Consider the following 16630-nt stretch of genomic DNA (forward strand, 5'->3'; position numbering starts at 1 on the left):
ATTAACCACTCCTTCTCAGCTCCATCTGATATACAAGCATCTCCCCCAACCTCCACCGCTACCATTTCTCCCCCCATCTCCCTTGACCTCCTGACTCCTCCTCCCCAGCGCCGCCTTTCCCAGTTCAACCTCGTTACCCCAATTGAAATACTCCATCTGATCGGTTCCTCAAATCCCACAACCTGCTCCCTTGACCCTCTACCCACTCCTCTCCTGAAGTCCTGCCTCCCCGTCCTCTGCCCCTATCTTGCTAACCTTTTCAACTCCTCGCTGTCCCATGGAACCGTCCCCTCTGCCTTCAAAACTGCTGCCGTTACTCCAATCCTCAAAAAACCTGGTCTTGATCCCTCCTCCCTCACTAATTACCGCCCCATCTCCAACCTACCATTCCTCTCAAAAACTCTTGAACGCATTGTAGCCAAACAAATTCACTGCCATCTCCAAACTAACCAGCTTTATGAACCCCTTCAGTCTGGATTTCGTCCTCACCACAGTACAGAAACTGCACTCGTCAAAGTCCTCAATGACCTCCTCACCTCTGCTGACACTGGTTCCCTCAATATTCTCATCCTCCTCGACCTGAGTGCAGCCTTCGATACCGTGAGCCACAACATCCTGCTCACCCGACTCAGGGACATTGGTATTGAAGGTATTGCACTCAGATGGCTCCAGTCCTACCTCACTGAACGATCCCACTTCATCTCCCTCCCCAACCACTCCTCTGCCACAGCTTCAGTCACCCAAGGTGTTCCTCAAGGATCAGTACTTGGACCCCTCCTCTTCATCATTTACATCCTGCCCCTCGGTCAGATACTCCGCCACTTCAACCTGGACTTCCACTGCTATGCTGATGACACTCAGATCTACCTCAGCACCAAATCCCTCCATAACCCACCCCTTACCCACATCGATTCCTGTCTGACAGCTATTAAAACTTGGATGCAACATAACCTCCTCAAACTGAACAGCAACAAAACAGAACTCCTCCTAATTGGCTCCAAATCCACCCTCAGCAAGGTCACTAACATAACACTCACCACCGATGGCACCATTGTTTCCCCCTCCAATCAGGCACGCAACCTTGGCGTAATCTTTGACCCCACCCTCTCCCTCGAACCTCACATCCGCCAAACAGTCAAAACCTCATTTTTCCACCTCCGCAATATTGCAAAAATCCTACCCTCTCTCACCCGCCCCGCAGCCGAACGACTAATCCATGCCTTCATTTCCTCCCGCCTTGACTACTGCAACTCACTTCTTTACGGCATCAGCACTACATCCCTCAACAGACTCCAACGGGTTCAAAATGCAGCTGCCCGTCTCCTCACACATACCAAATCATGGCATCACATCAGCCCAGTCCTCAAAGAGCTCCACTGGCTTCCTGTCTCCCATCGCATCAATTACAAAATGATGGTCCTCACCTACAAAGCACTCCACCATTTGGCCCCCCCTTATCTCACAAACCTTCTCACTCCTTATCAACCCCCACGGTCCCTCAGATCCACTGCAGCCGGACTCCTATCCATTCCCACATCCACACTCTGCAGCTTTGGGGACAGAGCCTTCTCAGTGGCAGCTCCTAGGCTCTGGAATTCCCTCCCCCAAGATCTCCGTGACTCTGAGTCCCTCACAGTCTTTCAGTCCCGCCTCAAAACACATCTTTTCAACTCTGCCTACCCATAAGCCCCCCTCCTCTCAATCAATTTCCTCTTGACTGCCTTTTTATTTATTTTACTATACTTACTTGTTTGCCTGTCCTTGTTTGTCTACCCTCCCTCATATTGTAAAGCGTCTTTGAGTCGTGAAAAGCGCTATATAAATCAAATGCATTATTATTATTATTATTATTGACTAGAGTGGCCGCGCAGACGGACCCGGTGGAAACTATTCTGCGAGACCAGAGATGTAGTTCATTAAGCGTTTCACACGAACAAAATGTGTTGCTTCACAGTTTTACGAAACATTTTTTTTTTTTTGACTTGCAAAATTAGCGGTGCACGTTTTCTGCCCACCACTCCAGTGGATTATCCATTGTGGGGATATGCGGTGTCCGCTGGCAGTAATCCCGTAGCTCATCATCCGCATCACTGTTGACCCGTGTTTTCTTGCTGTTCGTTTGCCTCTGTTCAGTGCTGACGCCGGTCCGTTGCTCACTGGTGCTAGCATTACTGCTAGTGCTAGCTGTCGGCAGCGGGTGTTTCATCTTCAGATGGTTGCGCATAGCAGATGCATTTGTATTGTACTTCAGTAAAGCTGTACACAACTGACACTTCACTGTGGAGTTGGTTACATCTTCGTTGAAGTACTGCCATACATAAGAATGTCGGACGTGTTTTGTAGCATTTTGCAGCACCTCGTTTACCTCCATTTTTTTCCACGACTAGTTGACTAGGGCCTACAGCGCCGACTAGTGGTAAAGGTAGTCGACTAGTCGATTAGTTGGTGAAACCCCTACTCTATACAGCTATGTTTAAGTGTAAAATAACTACGAACACAACAAATGTATGCCATTTATTTATTACGCATTTTATTTGTTTTCATCAAAGAAACACATAACAAAGACATTATTTTGTGAAAATTGCACTCACTCTACCAAAGTGTTACTGATCAATTTAAGAATGTCATACAGTTTCTAGGTCCAGTTTCTCTGTAGATAAGACTATAATACTTTTTATTAGTCATTCGCAGGTTAACACAGCGTCAATAGTACATTCAAATGTATTGGACCATATAACGGTTCAGCTCAGAAGTAAAAATTAGTGTTCACAATAAGAGCCCAAGACATACAGGCCTATAAAGATAAAATAAAAATACATTGACAATAAGATGGGATAACCTACATATCATAGCCTACTATTTCAAGTGGAATTAACAGAGAATAATGAATGTACAGAAAAACACGAGTTTGTAGAAGAAGGCATTTTATTCCTCCGCAGGACTTGAAGTCTCCTGCTGGAGTGTTTTAGGTGTTTGAAGAGTGCTGGGCATTTCAGATCCATCGGCAGAGAGAATTTTAGAAGTGTGAGGGAATGTATCTGTTTTAATTTGAATGGTGTCAGAGGAACCAGGATTCTCAGCTGTATCTGGTGGATTCCTTTGGTAGATTTGGTTCAGGGTCAGTCTTCTTTCTATGGTTTCTTTTCTCTTTTCCTTAGATTCTGCTTTGCCCTTGGCCTTTTTTCTCGAAGGGCTGTTTGTTGACTCATCTGCGCTGATCTTTTGTTCTTTATTACAATCAGTGTGCTTCTCTTGTCCCTGGTATTTGGCACATAAAATACAATTATAATGCTGTACAAAAAGATCATATGATAAAGTTTAAGAGGAGCAGTGCAGAACTGACAGACTGTGCTTGATAAATGAACGTAAGTTGGATCTAACCTTTTGATTTGTTCTTCCCTGTGGGTAACGTGCTATGCTATCCATCACCTTGAGAGTTTTGAGCCAGTCGTCATGCCAGCTCCTCACATTATAGTGTGACTTGCATTGACTCAGATGGAGAAGTATCATTTGATTCTCCTTGGTAATGCGGAGCAACTCCAGCTGTCGCTTCTCCTTGCCAAGGCTACAAAGTAGAGTAAACGTATGCTTTACAACTGGGGTTTTGGTTTCAGACAGAGGCCACCTTATTTCTTGGCAAAACAACTTGTTGCCTGACTTCATTATGTATTTTTACACCGATAGCTCTTTCCCAACCTTAACTTACCTTTTTTGCTCATAATAATTCCTGTTGTCAACTCTTCCAGTTGTCTTCAAGATGTGTGAAATTGTTTCCTCAAGCATATTGTTTTCCCTCTTCACTGTCCTTTCTTCTTTAAGCTTAGAGATATTATATATGATTGTTAAAAGAAAAACATTTATTTTCTAAATTGAGGTTAAAACATCAGAATATCTACTGGGCTATTAATATCTTATAGTTTCATCATTGGATGATTTAAGCACAAACACATTTGTTCTGAGCCTATGGACATCATGTGAGTTGAGTTTAAAACATATGGAAAAACAGCAACCTTTTTCGTCTTCAGTTTGTTGACAAGGTGACGATAGGTCTCTTGTGGAGTTGTGTTTATTGTTGGTTTGGCTGACCTCACCTTGGGAGAAAAACCAATTACATTTTGTAGGAACACCTCGTTTAAAGCACTGAATTATTCCAAAGAAGAGTTGGCTAATTGGATTTGAGACTGGAATAAAAGCTTGAGGTGAAACGTTCAAAATATGGGATTTCAAGTCATAGCCAGGTATTTAATCAGTTAAAAAAACAAATACTTGTCCTAACCTTTCCTCTGTGTAATTCATATGAAGCCTTGTCCCATTTCTGCTGCATATGTTTGTTTCTAGTGCGCAGGGGTTGGTAAGCCAGATGCTTAATTGTGTGCCTGTCAAGAAAAAACATAAACAAAAGAGCAATAATTCATGCTCCCAAACTAAAAAAACAAAACACACACATTGTACAGATATATAGTTTTGATTAGCATTATGGTCCAGAGTTAATCACATAAAAGTGAGCAGTAAGCTACATAGCCCTCGGGCCTCTCACCTGACAGTCATGGCTGCCCTGGTGTCTCAAAATCACAACTCTTCGTCTGCCCATAGGTGTGTGTTCATGCTCTGAAGCGTCCAGGTCGACTGGAGCTCAGACACTGCAGTCTGTTTTCTGCCAGTCATACATGGTTGCCATGACAGCAGCTGGAGAGCGGAGATGAATGGTTTCAAACGATGCTTGTTTAGCAAGTTCCACACAGAGAAACACACACAGGCATAGAGATAGGCTAATTAGTGAGGAGGCTGTGCAGAGAGTGACTGTAAAACGAGCTGTAGTTGAAAGCTGAACATGAACTGGCATACAAACTGAATTTTCAAAATGTGTTCATGCTATTTTAGACTGCTCATGCCTGCAATGAAAATACAAAAAAATGTGACACCAATTTTTGAGCACTGGTCATACTTCTATTGGAGACAGAGTTCACTGGATCTGTTGATCACATTTATCATGAACATGAAATGAATAACTCAAATGTAGAAGTATAACATTTAATGAAAATGCATGACCTGATTGAATGAATGAGGTGAGGGGCATATGGCTACTGTATTTTGCATCTAGCTGCATTAAGGCAACTACAGCCTTGGTGATAGTTACTGGGAAACATAACCAAACACACAACAGTTAATACAAAAAGACACCCACAGAAAAGCAGCTGGCATGCACCAGGGTAGGTTTATGTCTGATCATAGCAAGGGAACGTTAGTTTTTTTTACAGTCAGACAACTATAATACATATACAAAACAACAGCAAATCTACACATAGCACAGCACGTGGTATTCTGTGTTGTCATGTTTTCATGTTGAATATCCAATTTTCTTTCTCAGAATAGTACATCACAAGAGAGCATATCACCAAATATTTTTGAATGAATCTCATTGAGGTGACTTCATGAATGAACAAAACAACATTGCCCCCTACTGGCTTTGAAGATTATTCTTGAGCTAACAACTGTTAATAATTCAAATGCTATGCCAGACAACTAAAGCTCTTATGAAACTGTAATAGATCAGACTGTAATAGATCATTATGTCACCCTTTTCATGCGCCAACTGAATTCAATGTAAACAGGATTCTGTTTACTGGCAAAATGAACTCTATATTTATATATATAGTAAGAACCTATATTCCCAACCTGTGCAGCAGAATGTCAATACACAAAAAAATATGCTGGCAAATGATTGAACACCTATTCTTTAACGAGTATATCAAAGAATATGAGTTGTTGTAAAGCTGCCATGGTGAAGGGCTTCTTCATGTCTGACGGATGTCTTCACAAGCCAATTAATTGTTCCCACGCGGTCACATCTCAGTGCATAGGAAGAGCCCTCATGAATGAATTATAGGCAGTAAAATGCTTCCAGTCCAATTTGTTACTTTGTTGTATTAGAAGAGACGGGAGATGGGACAGATGGGAGATACAAGGGAATCAAATAGGGACTGGGACTCAATATCCCACATGCTTTCCTTCTTTCCTTTTTCTATCGTATTTCCAAAATATAAAAATGCCTTGTCAATGTATGTAGCCTCAAGTGGGGAAACGGCTAAATTAATATCCACTATAATGATTGAGGCATGCTGCTATAATGTAACTTCTTTCATATTTGTGCCTACGAAACTACTTTCCGTTTACTTTCTTTTCCACAATGACTCACAGTTGATGTCTTGTGATTGGGATATGTTTGTGATCAAGAGAAATTAATATTTCATATTAAAAGTGAATTTAAATCTCAGAGTTTACTCAAATGTATAACAATTATAAAATGCAAAATGATTGACTGTTTAAGCAATTAACCCTTTTCAAGTAGATATCAAGTAGAAGCAGCTCTTTCAGCAGTTACAGTCTATGTATAGGCCTGCAGCCACTAAGCATTTCTGGACTACTCCCCAGCTCTTCGTGAAAAGGTTCAAGCTATGTCAAGTAAAATATGTTTTTGTGTGTGAAAAGCCAAGTTAATACCACAAATTCAAGACTAAGCTCAATACCTAATGTGTTCCTGTTACGGCAGACTTAATTTGACCCCTTATAATCACATACATTCACTGCAGCATGATGTTGCCACCATCAACTTTCAGGTTGAGAAAAGAGTGGTATATTTCTGTTTCCACCATACATCAGATTTGAATATATCACTAAAGATACATTTTTGTCTTATACACACATGCATTTTGGCAATCACTAGCACAAACTCCATCCATTAACTCTACATGCTTAAGCTTGCAGGGTGCTGGAGTCTATCCCAGCACACACTGTGCAAGAGGCAGTGTACGACCATTTATAATACCATTCATAGCTTTGGGAAAAACATAGTCTCTACTGTGCTTCACATAACCTGTATGCCTTTGCTCTGTAGAAACAGGTGCACCCAGAGGAAAACCGTACAAGCGAAGAGAGAACATGCAAAGACATAAAAGCACAAAATAACTTTTTTCACTACCCACACAAACACTTTGAGCATAGGCAGCTCTCAGCAGATTTACAGCTGTTGACAAAGAATGAAGTCAGATCTTCATTAAATAAGCAAAAGCACTTGATTACTCACACGTCATATCGATTCAGCTTATAATATCACCTCTAAAAACACCTCTTTTTTTATTATCTCTGATTAAAGTTAGTTTTTTAATGATCACTGTGAAACAAAACTGAGTTATATCCATTGTCATTGTGTAGTAACAAAATAAACATCTACAATACAAAATATAAATACTTTTTTTAGGCTTTGTGCTTATCATGTTCAATTAAGATGGGAGATAATGATGCTTTCAAGATTACAAAGCTTGTTTTCTTGTCCTGAATGGCTGGGGATGTTTCTAGTTCCAGGTTAGTCTCAATGGTGCACTAGTGGATCTTCCATTGCACCATCGTGGGAATAAGACGGTCTCTTTGGGATGGGAGAGGCGCAGGAAGTCCTGATACAAATAACAAAAACGTGTCTGTGTGTTTTTATGTATATGTGTTTAATGTTTTTAAGATGAAGTTAGTTTAATCCCTAAGCCTAGATGGACAAATGTGGAAAATAAAAACAGTTGCAAATGGCCATGGTGTATTTCCTTTGTTTTTATCCGATGGATATTCAAATCCATTACCATTACTATTTGATTATGTTATTTAAATGAGTTAGTTCTTGTAAGTACATAAAATAGTATAGCACAACTTTAATGAGCAATCAAATCCCATTTTTTAGGCTTGATGTCCATGTGTTTATCGCACTAAGAATGGCCGAATTTCCTTCATTTCTCATATTTTTTAAGTCTATGCCGGTGGCCAGAACGTCAGTGAGATCAGCAGGAGAGTTGGTACCTGTTCTTTTTTTAAATCTGTGTGATGGAAAGTGACTACGGTAACAGGTCCCAGGAGAAGATACTGTTGAGGTGACTGTATCACGCTGGCTCTAAGCCTCATTGTTAGGGTTACTGAACAGCTATGCCATGGAGGAGTTTCATAACTAAGCCTTATCAAATCACAAAAGAATATTGGTTTGTTGGAACAACCAAGCCTTCATTTTTTGTCCATGTGTAACCCTCACACCTCAGTTGGTCAAAATGTATCACTTCATTAACGTGGTGCGCTATGAATGGGGAACCTTTGCCAACAGAAGCTCTCTCCTCAATCCTTTAAAGCTCTCTTCTCCATGGTGATCATCTATCAGATCGGTGTTGTTGAAGCATAACAAACCCTGTCTTGACCTTTTTAAAAATAGAAACAGACATTAGAGATATGTTGGGGCGCACTACTTACTTCTTTCAGAGTTGGCCCTGTTCTACCTTTATCTCATGTGATAGGGCACGCTGTACATCATTTTTTAATGGCATCAAAAAAATGCAGAAAACACTTTGTGACATTTCATGTTTGACTTTTGCACAGGAGTGTTATCTTTTGCTCCATGACCTGCTCCCTGATTTGTACAGTTCCCCTGGTTAACAGTCAGAAAACTTCAACTAACCATATCTGAAAACCCTTCACACTTAATTTATAGTCAGCAGTTTTAAAGTCACCACAATTTTCAGCTAATGGATGGTAGAATAGGTAACGACTCGAAGGCACGATACTCTCAGCCCTGCTGCTCCATTACTGAGCTAAAGAAGAGTAGATGCCATGACTCTGAAATAGGCTTTATTCCTCTAAAAATGGCTCTTCTGAAGACCGTTTGTAGCAGTTGCAGTTCCTTCTGAATGCAGGAAGTTTGCCCCATTTTAATACTCAACCCCATACAGGCCTTTATCCCAGATAGATATGTGCTATGAAAGGGTATAAATAATGAAAGGAGCAGCCTTTCCAAGTTTAAAAAAGTGCTGTTGCATAACAGTTGAAAGAGTTTTGAGGATGATAAATTAATGGCAGTGAGGCCGAGTAGTAACATGCTGGACTAGTCGGCTGCAGTGAGCTAACACAAAAACAGATTTATGTTCAGTGTAAATGTAACCTCGGATTTGTTCACAACTATAAATGTTCTCCTGTTACCCCTGGCAACTTCACCTCCTCGAACATCTCAGCGCCTTGGCTACTGGCAAGGTCCCTCTTCCTTGTAACTTGGTTTAAAATCTGCAGAAAAACAAAAAATTATCTCAATCAACATGAAACTGAAATATATAATGCTCCTCCATGTGATCCTGATCCTTATGATCCTGGTTGGCTCTAACTATGCACAACTTTAAGCTGTATTAGCTCAACCCCTTACTGTTTCCATGAACTGAGAACTTAGCTATCAATAACAACAACTTTTTTTTACCAGGCTGTATTTGTTTTAGTTGGGCATTTTAACTGAATTTCACAAAGGGGGTAATGGTTATTTTTTTTTCGCTTTTGGAACCAGCCTGAACTGGCCATTCAAGGATTATTCAGTTTTAGGCACTTCCTCATTGGAGGTTGCCTCTTGGTTTTAGTAGATGTTAAGTTATTTTTTTGACATGCAGACCGTTTTAAGCTGTCCTACTTTGTTGAATTGCCAACCATGACATTCACATGGTAGACAGATGTAAGCTGTCAGAATATTGTACAAACACAAAGGCCTTGGATCATGATAACATGGTCATGACACATTGCTTTATATCCTGGTGGATATAATTCAATTGTGTGTCTAACTTTCCATATTCACTGGATGTGGGCTTGCTTTAAAGTGGAGTGCCTGCATTTTCAATAGGCCGGTGTCACTGCCCTTATCTCTCTGCAATAATGAATACAGTTGGTTACAATGGATTTTAAAGAGGAGTTGGTTATTATATGTGTGGGATTCCTCAATTTGTCTTATTGGTCTTTTGCCCTATTAGTCACAATGTGGAGGCACTGGAGAGGTTTTAAAGTCTAAACATCGCATATGATGTGATGTTTTGGCCAAGTACCAGCGAGCGGTAACTGACAGTGAATAAAATAATATGTGTTAAAAAAATAAAATATTCAGAAGGCAAAATGTTAATGTGTTGTGTGCACATCTGCCAATTCGGATCAAACTGATATTTGTAAATTTGTGCGATACAAGTTGCCGGATACATTGTACTCTTGCAGTTTGAGCCTAGTGGAGCACAGTAAGTGATTCTGCCCTTCAACTGTGTCTTTGAACAAGGGAATGAATGAATTTCAGGATAAATAGAGGTCATTTTGGGTTTGTATTTATTTTTAGACTGTTTACTGTCTGTGTATGTGGGTTGAGTTTGAATAAAGTGTTTGGTCATAAATTAGTTCACAGCAGCTGTTCATTTCTTCGTGAACACTTGCCCTAAGCAATGCCAAACCAAGCTCATGCTTATCCTGTGATTGGTAGATGTCTTGGCTGCGGGTGCGTTGGGCGCAGTGGAACGGATGGTGTTAATAGTTCAACAATAGTTGAACCTGTGGTCTAGAAATCCCTTAAAGTATAGACATGGTAAGGGCAAAGTTGCACACGTGTCTAAATTGGACTATATCAAGATGATTATGAAACGTAATGGTTCGTTTTTTTTCTTTTTTCGCTTGAAGGGCAGAATGAAAACACATATTTTAAATTATAACACAATACTATAATTAATCTATGATCTAGAAAACTGTACATTGCCTTGCACAGTTTTTCACACTAATTAATGACACTGCCATATATCCATAGCAAAATTAACTTAATTATCAAAGTGATCTTCAGCATAGTCCAAAAATAGTAGTATGTACATTTTTTGTGTTTTTTGTCAGTCTTTTTCATCATTAACCAAGATGACATGGTGCTTTACAATGCTGTATAGGTCACTTTTTAGGCCTATTTATTCCTGCAACCTTTAGATGTTCATTCAATTTGGAGAAGAACTCTTACTTGAATTAAAAGCAAAATGATAGGCCTTTGAAAAGAGCTTATTTTGGTATTAACCATTGATGTGTGGATGCATTTATGCTTTAAAGTGACTTATTCATGTTGATTCAATACTCATTTTTTAGCTAAATTCATTATGCCTACTACCAGCTTAACTTAGTTCTGTCACATCAGCCAAATTACAAATACCGTATGTGCAGACTGTTACTAAGAAATCCAAAAATAATTAAATTAACTGGTGTTATCAAATACCTCTCTAAATATTCATATATGTTTTCACATTAGATGATATGATATGAATCTCTCCATATATTTCCAAATGATAACACTCACGCAATCTTCACACTCCCCCACGTGTGAGCCTTTTTAAATGTGTACAGTAAAACCAAAGAGACCATGAGAAAAACTAGAACCAGTCTATTCCTCTCTGCATCTTGAATCAAGTTGTTTTTCCCCATCAGGAGAAAAGAGGCTGTTAAAAAGTCACAAGGGAGCCACTTCCTGCTGGCCGCAGCCTGGGCAATCAAAAAGAAGTATTCTAATCATCGCTGACAAAATTGTCAGACGATATCCTCCAGGGTGCTATGATACTTTACATTACAGTAGACAGATCGATAGTGAGGATGACACGAGAGGCCACTGCAGAGGGAGATAGCCGGAGAGCCTGCAGTGCACTGCTCCACTACTGCTGATCCCCAATTAATCCGATTGACCTCACAGGACACATGCAGATGTAAGTTTACAGCACACATGTAAATGTCTTAAATGACTGCATCACTTTGCAGTATACTGGACATTTGTGTTCTGTTGTATGTACACTTAGTGTTTTAGCCGGTAGACAACGTGTAAAAACTCCATCAGTAATTGAAAGATTGACTGTTAAAATCAATAAGGTATTCTTTACAGTTGGCCTTTAAAGAGTGACACAGCGAACACATAATGATGTCTAAAGAAAGTCAATCAGGAAACATTTTGTATTAAAGTGGCCCACACCCCAGAGGAACCGGTTATCACATGCATCTGACAAGACCTGTGTGCCGCAAAACTAGGTCATTAAAGTGGATTAATGCTGTAATTCTGAGATGAACACACAACACAACCCCACTAATGAACCCCTCCAGTTTCTCATCAAGCTTCCTGCACTGTGGTTAATATTGTTTGCACAAACCTCGGCTTCTGATCACTCGACATTACGTTGGATAAAATAAGCCTTTGATTATAATTCTTCCACGCAGTTCAACAGTAATAAGCTGTCCATAAAAGGGACATGATTATGAAAAATAGATAATCTTCAGAGCCATATAGCGTAAAGGTATTACATGTCAGATTGATACATGTTACATGGTTTTTTCAGGTAATTTGGAAAATGGAAGATCAATGATAGTGCAACATTGTTTACTTATAAGTACATATCAGCTTTTTACCGTAGGCTTATATTTACAGCAAATCACCTTATACGCAGGAATTCAATACTCATCCCTTACTAATACATTGAAAATAACAGGAGAGAAGGAAAAAAACTCTAAATAGGTCACTTTTTTGCTAGGGCAATAATGCTGGTCATTTGTATTCCTTATCCTGGCAAACAGTATCTAACACCTGTGAGTGGGATCAAAACTATATCGAGCAACTATTGGGTCCACTTCCAAACACTGGCAGACAAAATGACTCCTGCCATTTGTGCTTGAAGGGAGGGATTCCTGCTGACAGATGATCAAATCCTAGAAGGGAAATATGCAAAAAATACAGGAGGGGAAACATCAAAAGAGCAAAAACACGACTGGTTCCAAATTTAATTTAAAATCTGCATCTGTGTCTAGAGGCAAAAGTTCAGTGTTTCCACAAAAGACAAACACTTTCCCTCTCCTCAACACCTGACCGGAGAGGGCGGGCATAATCAGGGGAGAACACTGTTTTCTTCTCCCTTAGTCTGTGATGGAAAACCTTTAAATCCTTAGGGGAAAGTATTCATACAGTGGAAACAGTTGTCACGAGCAACACTAGTCAGCCCCTTAGAGATGAGGGAACAAAAACAGTGGAGAAGGCATCTAAACATATTGCATCTGAATGTTATGTCAAACAAATGATAACCATTTTGCTCTGAAATGTGTACCATTTCATATTGTAGAAGACTAGTTTTTTAAGACGTCATTGTATGTGTTGAAGTACATAATGATGTATTTATAACAATTAATTGTTTATCATCACTTTATTGGTGGTGGTAAGTAAAGTTGAATGCATTTTCATATCTATGCTGCATCATAAGTGATTATAATATACTATGGTATCCATATAGTTCAAACATGTATTTAGTGTTCTTCTGTAATAACTTTTTACAGCTAATATTGGATTCAACATTGCAAGCTGGAGTAATAGTGGTCTGTTGCAGTGCCCTATAGGTTACTCTGTACTCTGCAGCCCTGCTTCAAGAGATGACTTGACACAAGCACGGGGAAGCGCCCCCCCCCCCCCCCCCCAACTAATCTATCGCAGGTGAGACTTAACACATGTGACTTGGAGCTCTTGCTGATCATTTTTCGCTTAAAATCCCTCAGAGAAAGACAAAAGCTGCAACAACTTAAGCAACTGAGATGAGAGCACGTCAAGCAGAACCGGTACAGAAATGAGGGATGTGAATGCGGACTCTAAATGTACGGGACACAGACTTTTGCATAAAATCCCCTCTATGGTCATTTCCAATAATTCAAACTGAAACGACTTGGGACAATAGTCTCAGTGAGTGCGATCCTAAAAAAATCCGAGAGCATCACTGAAATGACGGCGAAGAAACCACGTGTTTACGTAATGGAAAGCCAATCTTTCAATTTAACCCCTCCTACCGGTCTATTTCTAACAGAGGTCCGACGCTGAAGGAAATTCATGCATATGTTTGTATAAGCGCACCGTACTTTATGGAGATGCCAGTGGTGTGGTGCTGAGACAGCTCAAGAGGAAAAGACCCCACAAAGAAAGGAAGACACGCACACTCCAGGAATCACGGACACACACCAAGAACCCAAGCCTGGCTTTTCACAGAACCGTTGCAGTGTGGGACTACAAGAAATGAGAACTGAGGTTGGCGTTATCTGACCTGGCCAAAGCAGTTGGTTTACAGGAGACAAGATTTGGACTTGATCCGGCAATGTGGTGTTTTGTTGGGGCTATCATTGCAGCAGTCTGTGCATAGGATGCATCCTCCCTTGGCTTTTGATGCTGTGCAGATCCACCCTCCTCTCCTCAGAGTGATGAACTAATAGGCAATGGTTTTGTCCTCGGAAATCCACCGTGTTTTACTGTTTTCACGTTAGTTGTGTTTGTTTACTGGCGGCCCGTCTCCTCCCGGTGCGACACATGCAATTTATAGAGTATATTTTCTATTATCGACTAGTTGAGGAGGAATCCTTTATACGCCAGAAGAAGAAAACACACCATTGTTAAGAAGTCTCACAGATACTGAATATTTTGACACGTGAATGAAAGCGCATAGGACTTGGATATAGCCTATTTTTTCTATGGTACAATTGGTAGCCTTGTCCTGGAAAACTGATCCAATTGTGTTATTATGCAACCGCAAGGATCTCATCTATATCTGGGTGTTTAAGCCACTGGATTGCTCTTCGCCCAAATCAATGTGGTTTCTTTGGAACATTTTCAGCAAAGGAACGCATATGCTGCAGTGTCTTTGTGGCAAGAGTCTTAAGAAAAACAAGAATCCAAGTGGTAAGCTCATCACCATTATGCCTACTCCTCCGTTTCGCTGTGAACCGGCGTTGTGCGTGCATGTGTGAGACAGTGTGTGTGGATCTGCGTTATTTTGTTTTGTTGTAATATTGATAGATCTGCAATAATATTTATGCAGCGAGTGGATCATGCAGAGGCGCTGGGAGGGGGAACAACTTATTCTGTGCAGCTACTATCGGCGAGCCCAGGTTTGGGGACGCGCAGCGCACAGACACAAAAGACCCCCCTGCATCACCACGGCACCATGATCTCCTAACTTTTTAAATAGCGCTCACGCACACGCACGCACGCACACACACACACACACACACACACACACACACACACACACACACACACACACACACACACACACACACACACACACACACACACACACACACACACACACACGCACAAACACACTGGATGCTGTTTCAATGGAGCAAATCCACGCACAGTTATTCTGTCTAACGTGATTCCCCCTAACCAGATTATTCCATCCCCGGGTTTACTGCAGCAGCGTTTCCCCCTCTGCAACACCACTTCTCGATTAAATGGGCTACTCGCTGTGTTTTCAGCCAGTCGAAGGAGACAGACAGTTCTTTCATGTCTCTCCCTCGGCTGTTGCTGGCCAATATTCATCATGCGGAAATGTGATTTTATACGAGCGCTTGAGTTGATATTGTATTAAAGAAGCCAGCAGCTGAGGTGCGAGTAAGGCATGTTGAAAGGAACTGGGCTCCACTGCACTAATGCAAACCCTGCACTTGAGCAGTCGAAATGGTTTCTATTCAAATCCCCTTTTTGGTAGAAAAGCGATGCATCACACAAACAGTTTTAGTTAGTAGGCCTATGTCATTAAATGTAACAATGTAGAGCTCCAGTGGGTTTTATTTTCAACAGGCTGTTGTAGGTAAAAGCCCCAGGTGGACAGCTGTAGTGCGGGCTACTTGTTACCTCATGTTGTGGGTTTGAAGATGATGGGCTCAGCAGCAGCAGTTCCTCGACACTGCAGCTGCAGTATAGTAGATCATGATAATACTGTCGCGGGACTATTGCACCGTCCTGACACTGCAGGAGCAACACAAAAAACACTGTTTACTATCAAAAACAAACACCATTTTAATCCCATTCTGCTTCCCTTCGATAAATGTCACGCCAAAGTGAGACCTAGTTTGTGCTTTTGCATTAGAGACACATTGCTACTTTGAAATAAACATTGGAAACACTTGCCACGAATGTGTAGACATCTTTTTAATTACCTTAAAAAACTCTCCTAACAACTGGGAAACATATGCAGAGGAGGACACTTTTTTTAAGTTGTGCCTTTAGGCCTAGCAAAACAGGTAGGCTATTTGAATAGCCTACCCATTGGCCTCGTAAAAGCAACACTACGTTTTAATACTTAATACAAATATGTATTTATATTTATTATAACGTTAACAATGTCCATAGGCCTACTTGTAAATACAAGTAGGCCTATGGACATTGTTAACGTTATAATAAATAAAGGAATAAGGAATATGCGTAAAAGTGAGATAATTAATGTAAAAACTAATATTAGTTTTTACATTCCTTATCTCACTTTTACGCATATTCCTCGTAGAAGGGATAAGCCATGTCATTTCCGCCATTTTTGTTTGTTGCCTGTTTTGGCCAGTCGAGTTGTTTTAACGGAATCATGTTTTTGTTCAACAACTTGACCTCAAATATCTCAACAATCTAAAAACAGCAGTAAGTGTTTACACAACACCTGTGAATTTTTCAAAGCGTGGCTTGTTGAAAATGTTTCAAATGAGTAAAATATGACATCATGTCAGTCAGATGTAAGCTACACTATGCTATGAGCTACAGCAACAGTAGTATCTGCAGTGATAGCTGGCAGAAAGACACTAACTTCTCTTACTGCTGCCCCTCACCATGCAGACAATCGATCAAAGCTGAGATTTTCTGTCTGCTGTTTCAGAGATTGGAAGTCCTAAACATTCAAAGTAAGACTTGCCCTCATTTACTTTGTGGTGGTTCACTTAGGAGTCAAAACTGATGGTGTGGGCACAATTGTCAGTGTTTGTGCTGAAGCAGCAGGTAGAGCCA

At 40.5% G+C, this 16630-nt stretch overlaps 2 protein-coding genes across 2 annotated transcripts in view; one reads left to right on the forward strand and one right to left on the reverse strand.

Annotated features, from left to right (window-relative positions):
- Positions 1 to 2576: 2576 nt before the first annotated feature.
- cfap97d2 (CFAP97 domain containing 2) lies at positions 2577 to 4927 on the reverse strand. The gene is made up of 6 exons (XM_079662970.1): positions 4538 to 4927; positions 4277 to 4376; positions 4011 to 4091; positions 3707 to 3819; positions 3382 to 3565; positions 2577 to 3258 (listed from the first exon to the last, which is right to left on the reverse strand). Exons 1-6 carry the CDS (start codon positions 4546 to 4548, stop codon positions 2926 to 2928), a joined length of 822 nt encoding a protein of 273 aa, XP_079519096.1. The 5' UTR covers positions 4549 to 4927; the 3' UTR covers positions 2577 to 2925.
- An 8724-nt stretch (positions 4928 to 13651) lies between these two features.
- Positions 13652 to 16630, forward strand: part of fgf14 (fibroblast growth factor 14) — a 93715-nt gene continuing 90736 nt past the window's right edge. Inside the window, exon 1 of the mRNA XM_079666467.1 lies at positions 13652 to 14533. Within this exon, the coding sequence (XP_079522593.1) occupies positions 14326 to 14533 (208 nt within the window). The 5' untranslated portion in view covers positions 13652 to 14325. The remainder of the gene's footprint in view (positions 14534 to 16630) is intronic.

The sequence above is a fragment of the Notothenia rossii genome (assembly GCF_949606895.1).
Source record: "Notothenia rossii genome assembly, chromosome: 2".
NCBI lineage: Eukaryota > Metazoa > Chordata > Actinopteri > Perciformes > Nototheniidae > Notothenia > Notothenia rossii.

What these genes read in the sequence shown, in the direction of transcription:
- cfap97d2 (XM_079662970.1), bottom strand. An exon ending in ATGAATTACACAGAGGAAAG is followed by an intron (nt 4,092 to 4,276) that starts GTTAGGACAAGT and finishes TTTTCTCCCAAG; the next exon opens with GTGAGGTCAGCCAAACCAAC. An exon ending in AGGGAAGAACAAATCAAAAG is followed by an intron (nt 3,259 to 3,381) that starts GTTAGATCCAAC and finishes GCCAAATACCAG; the next exon opens with GGACAAGAGAAGCACACTGA.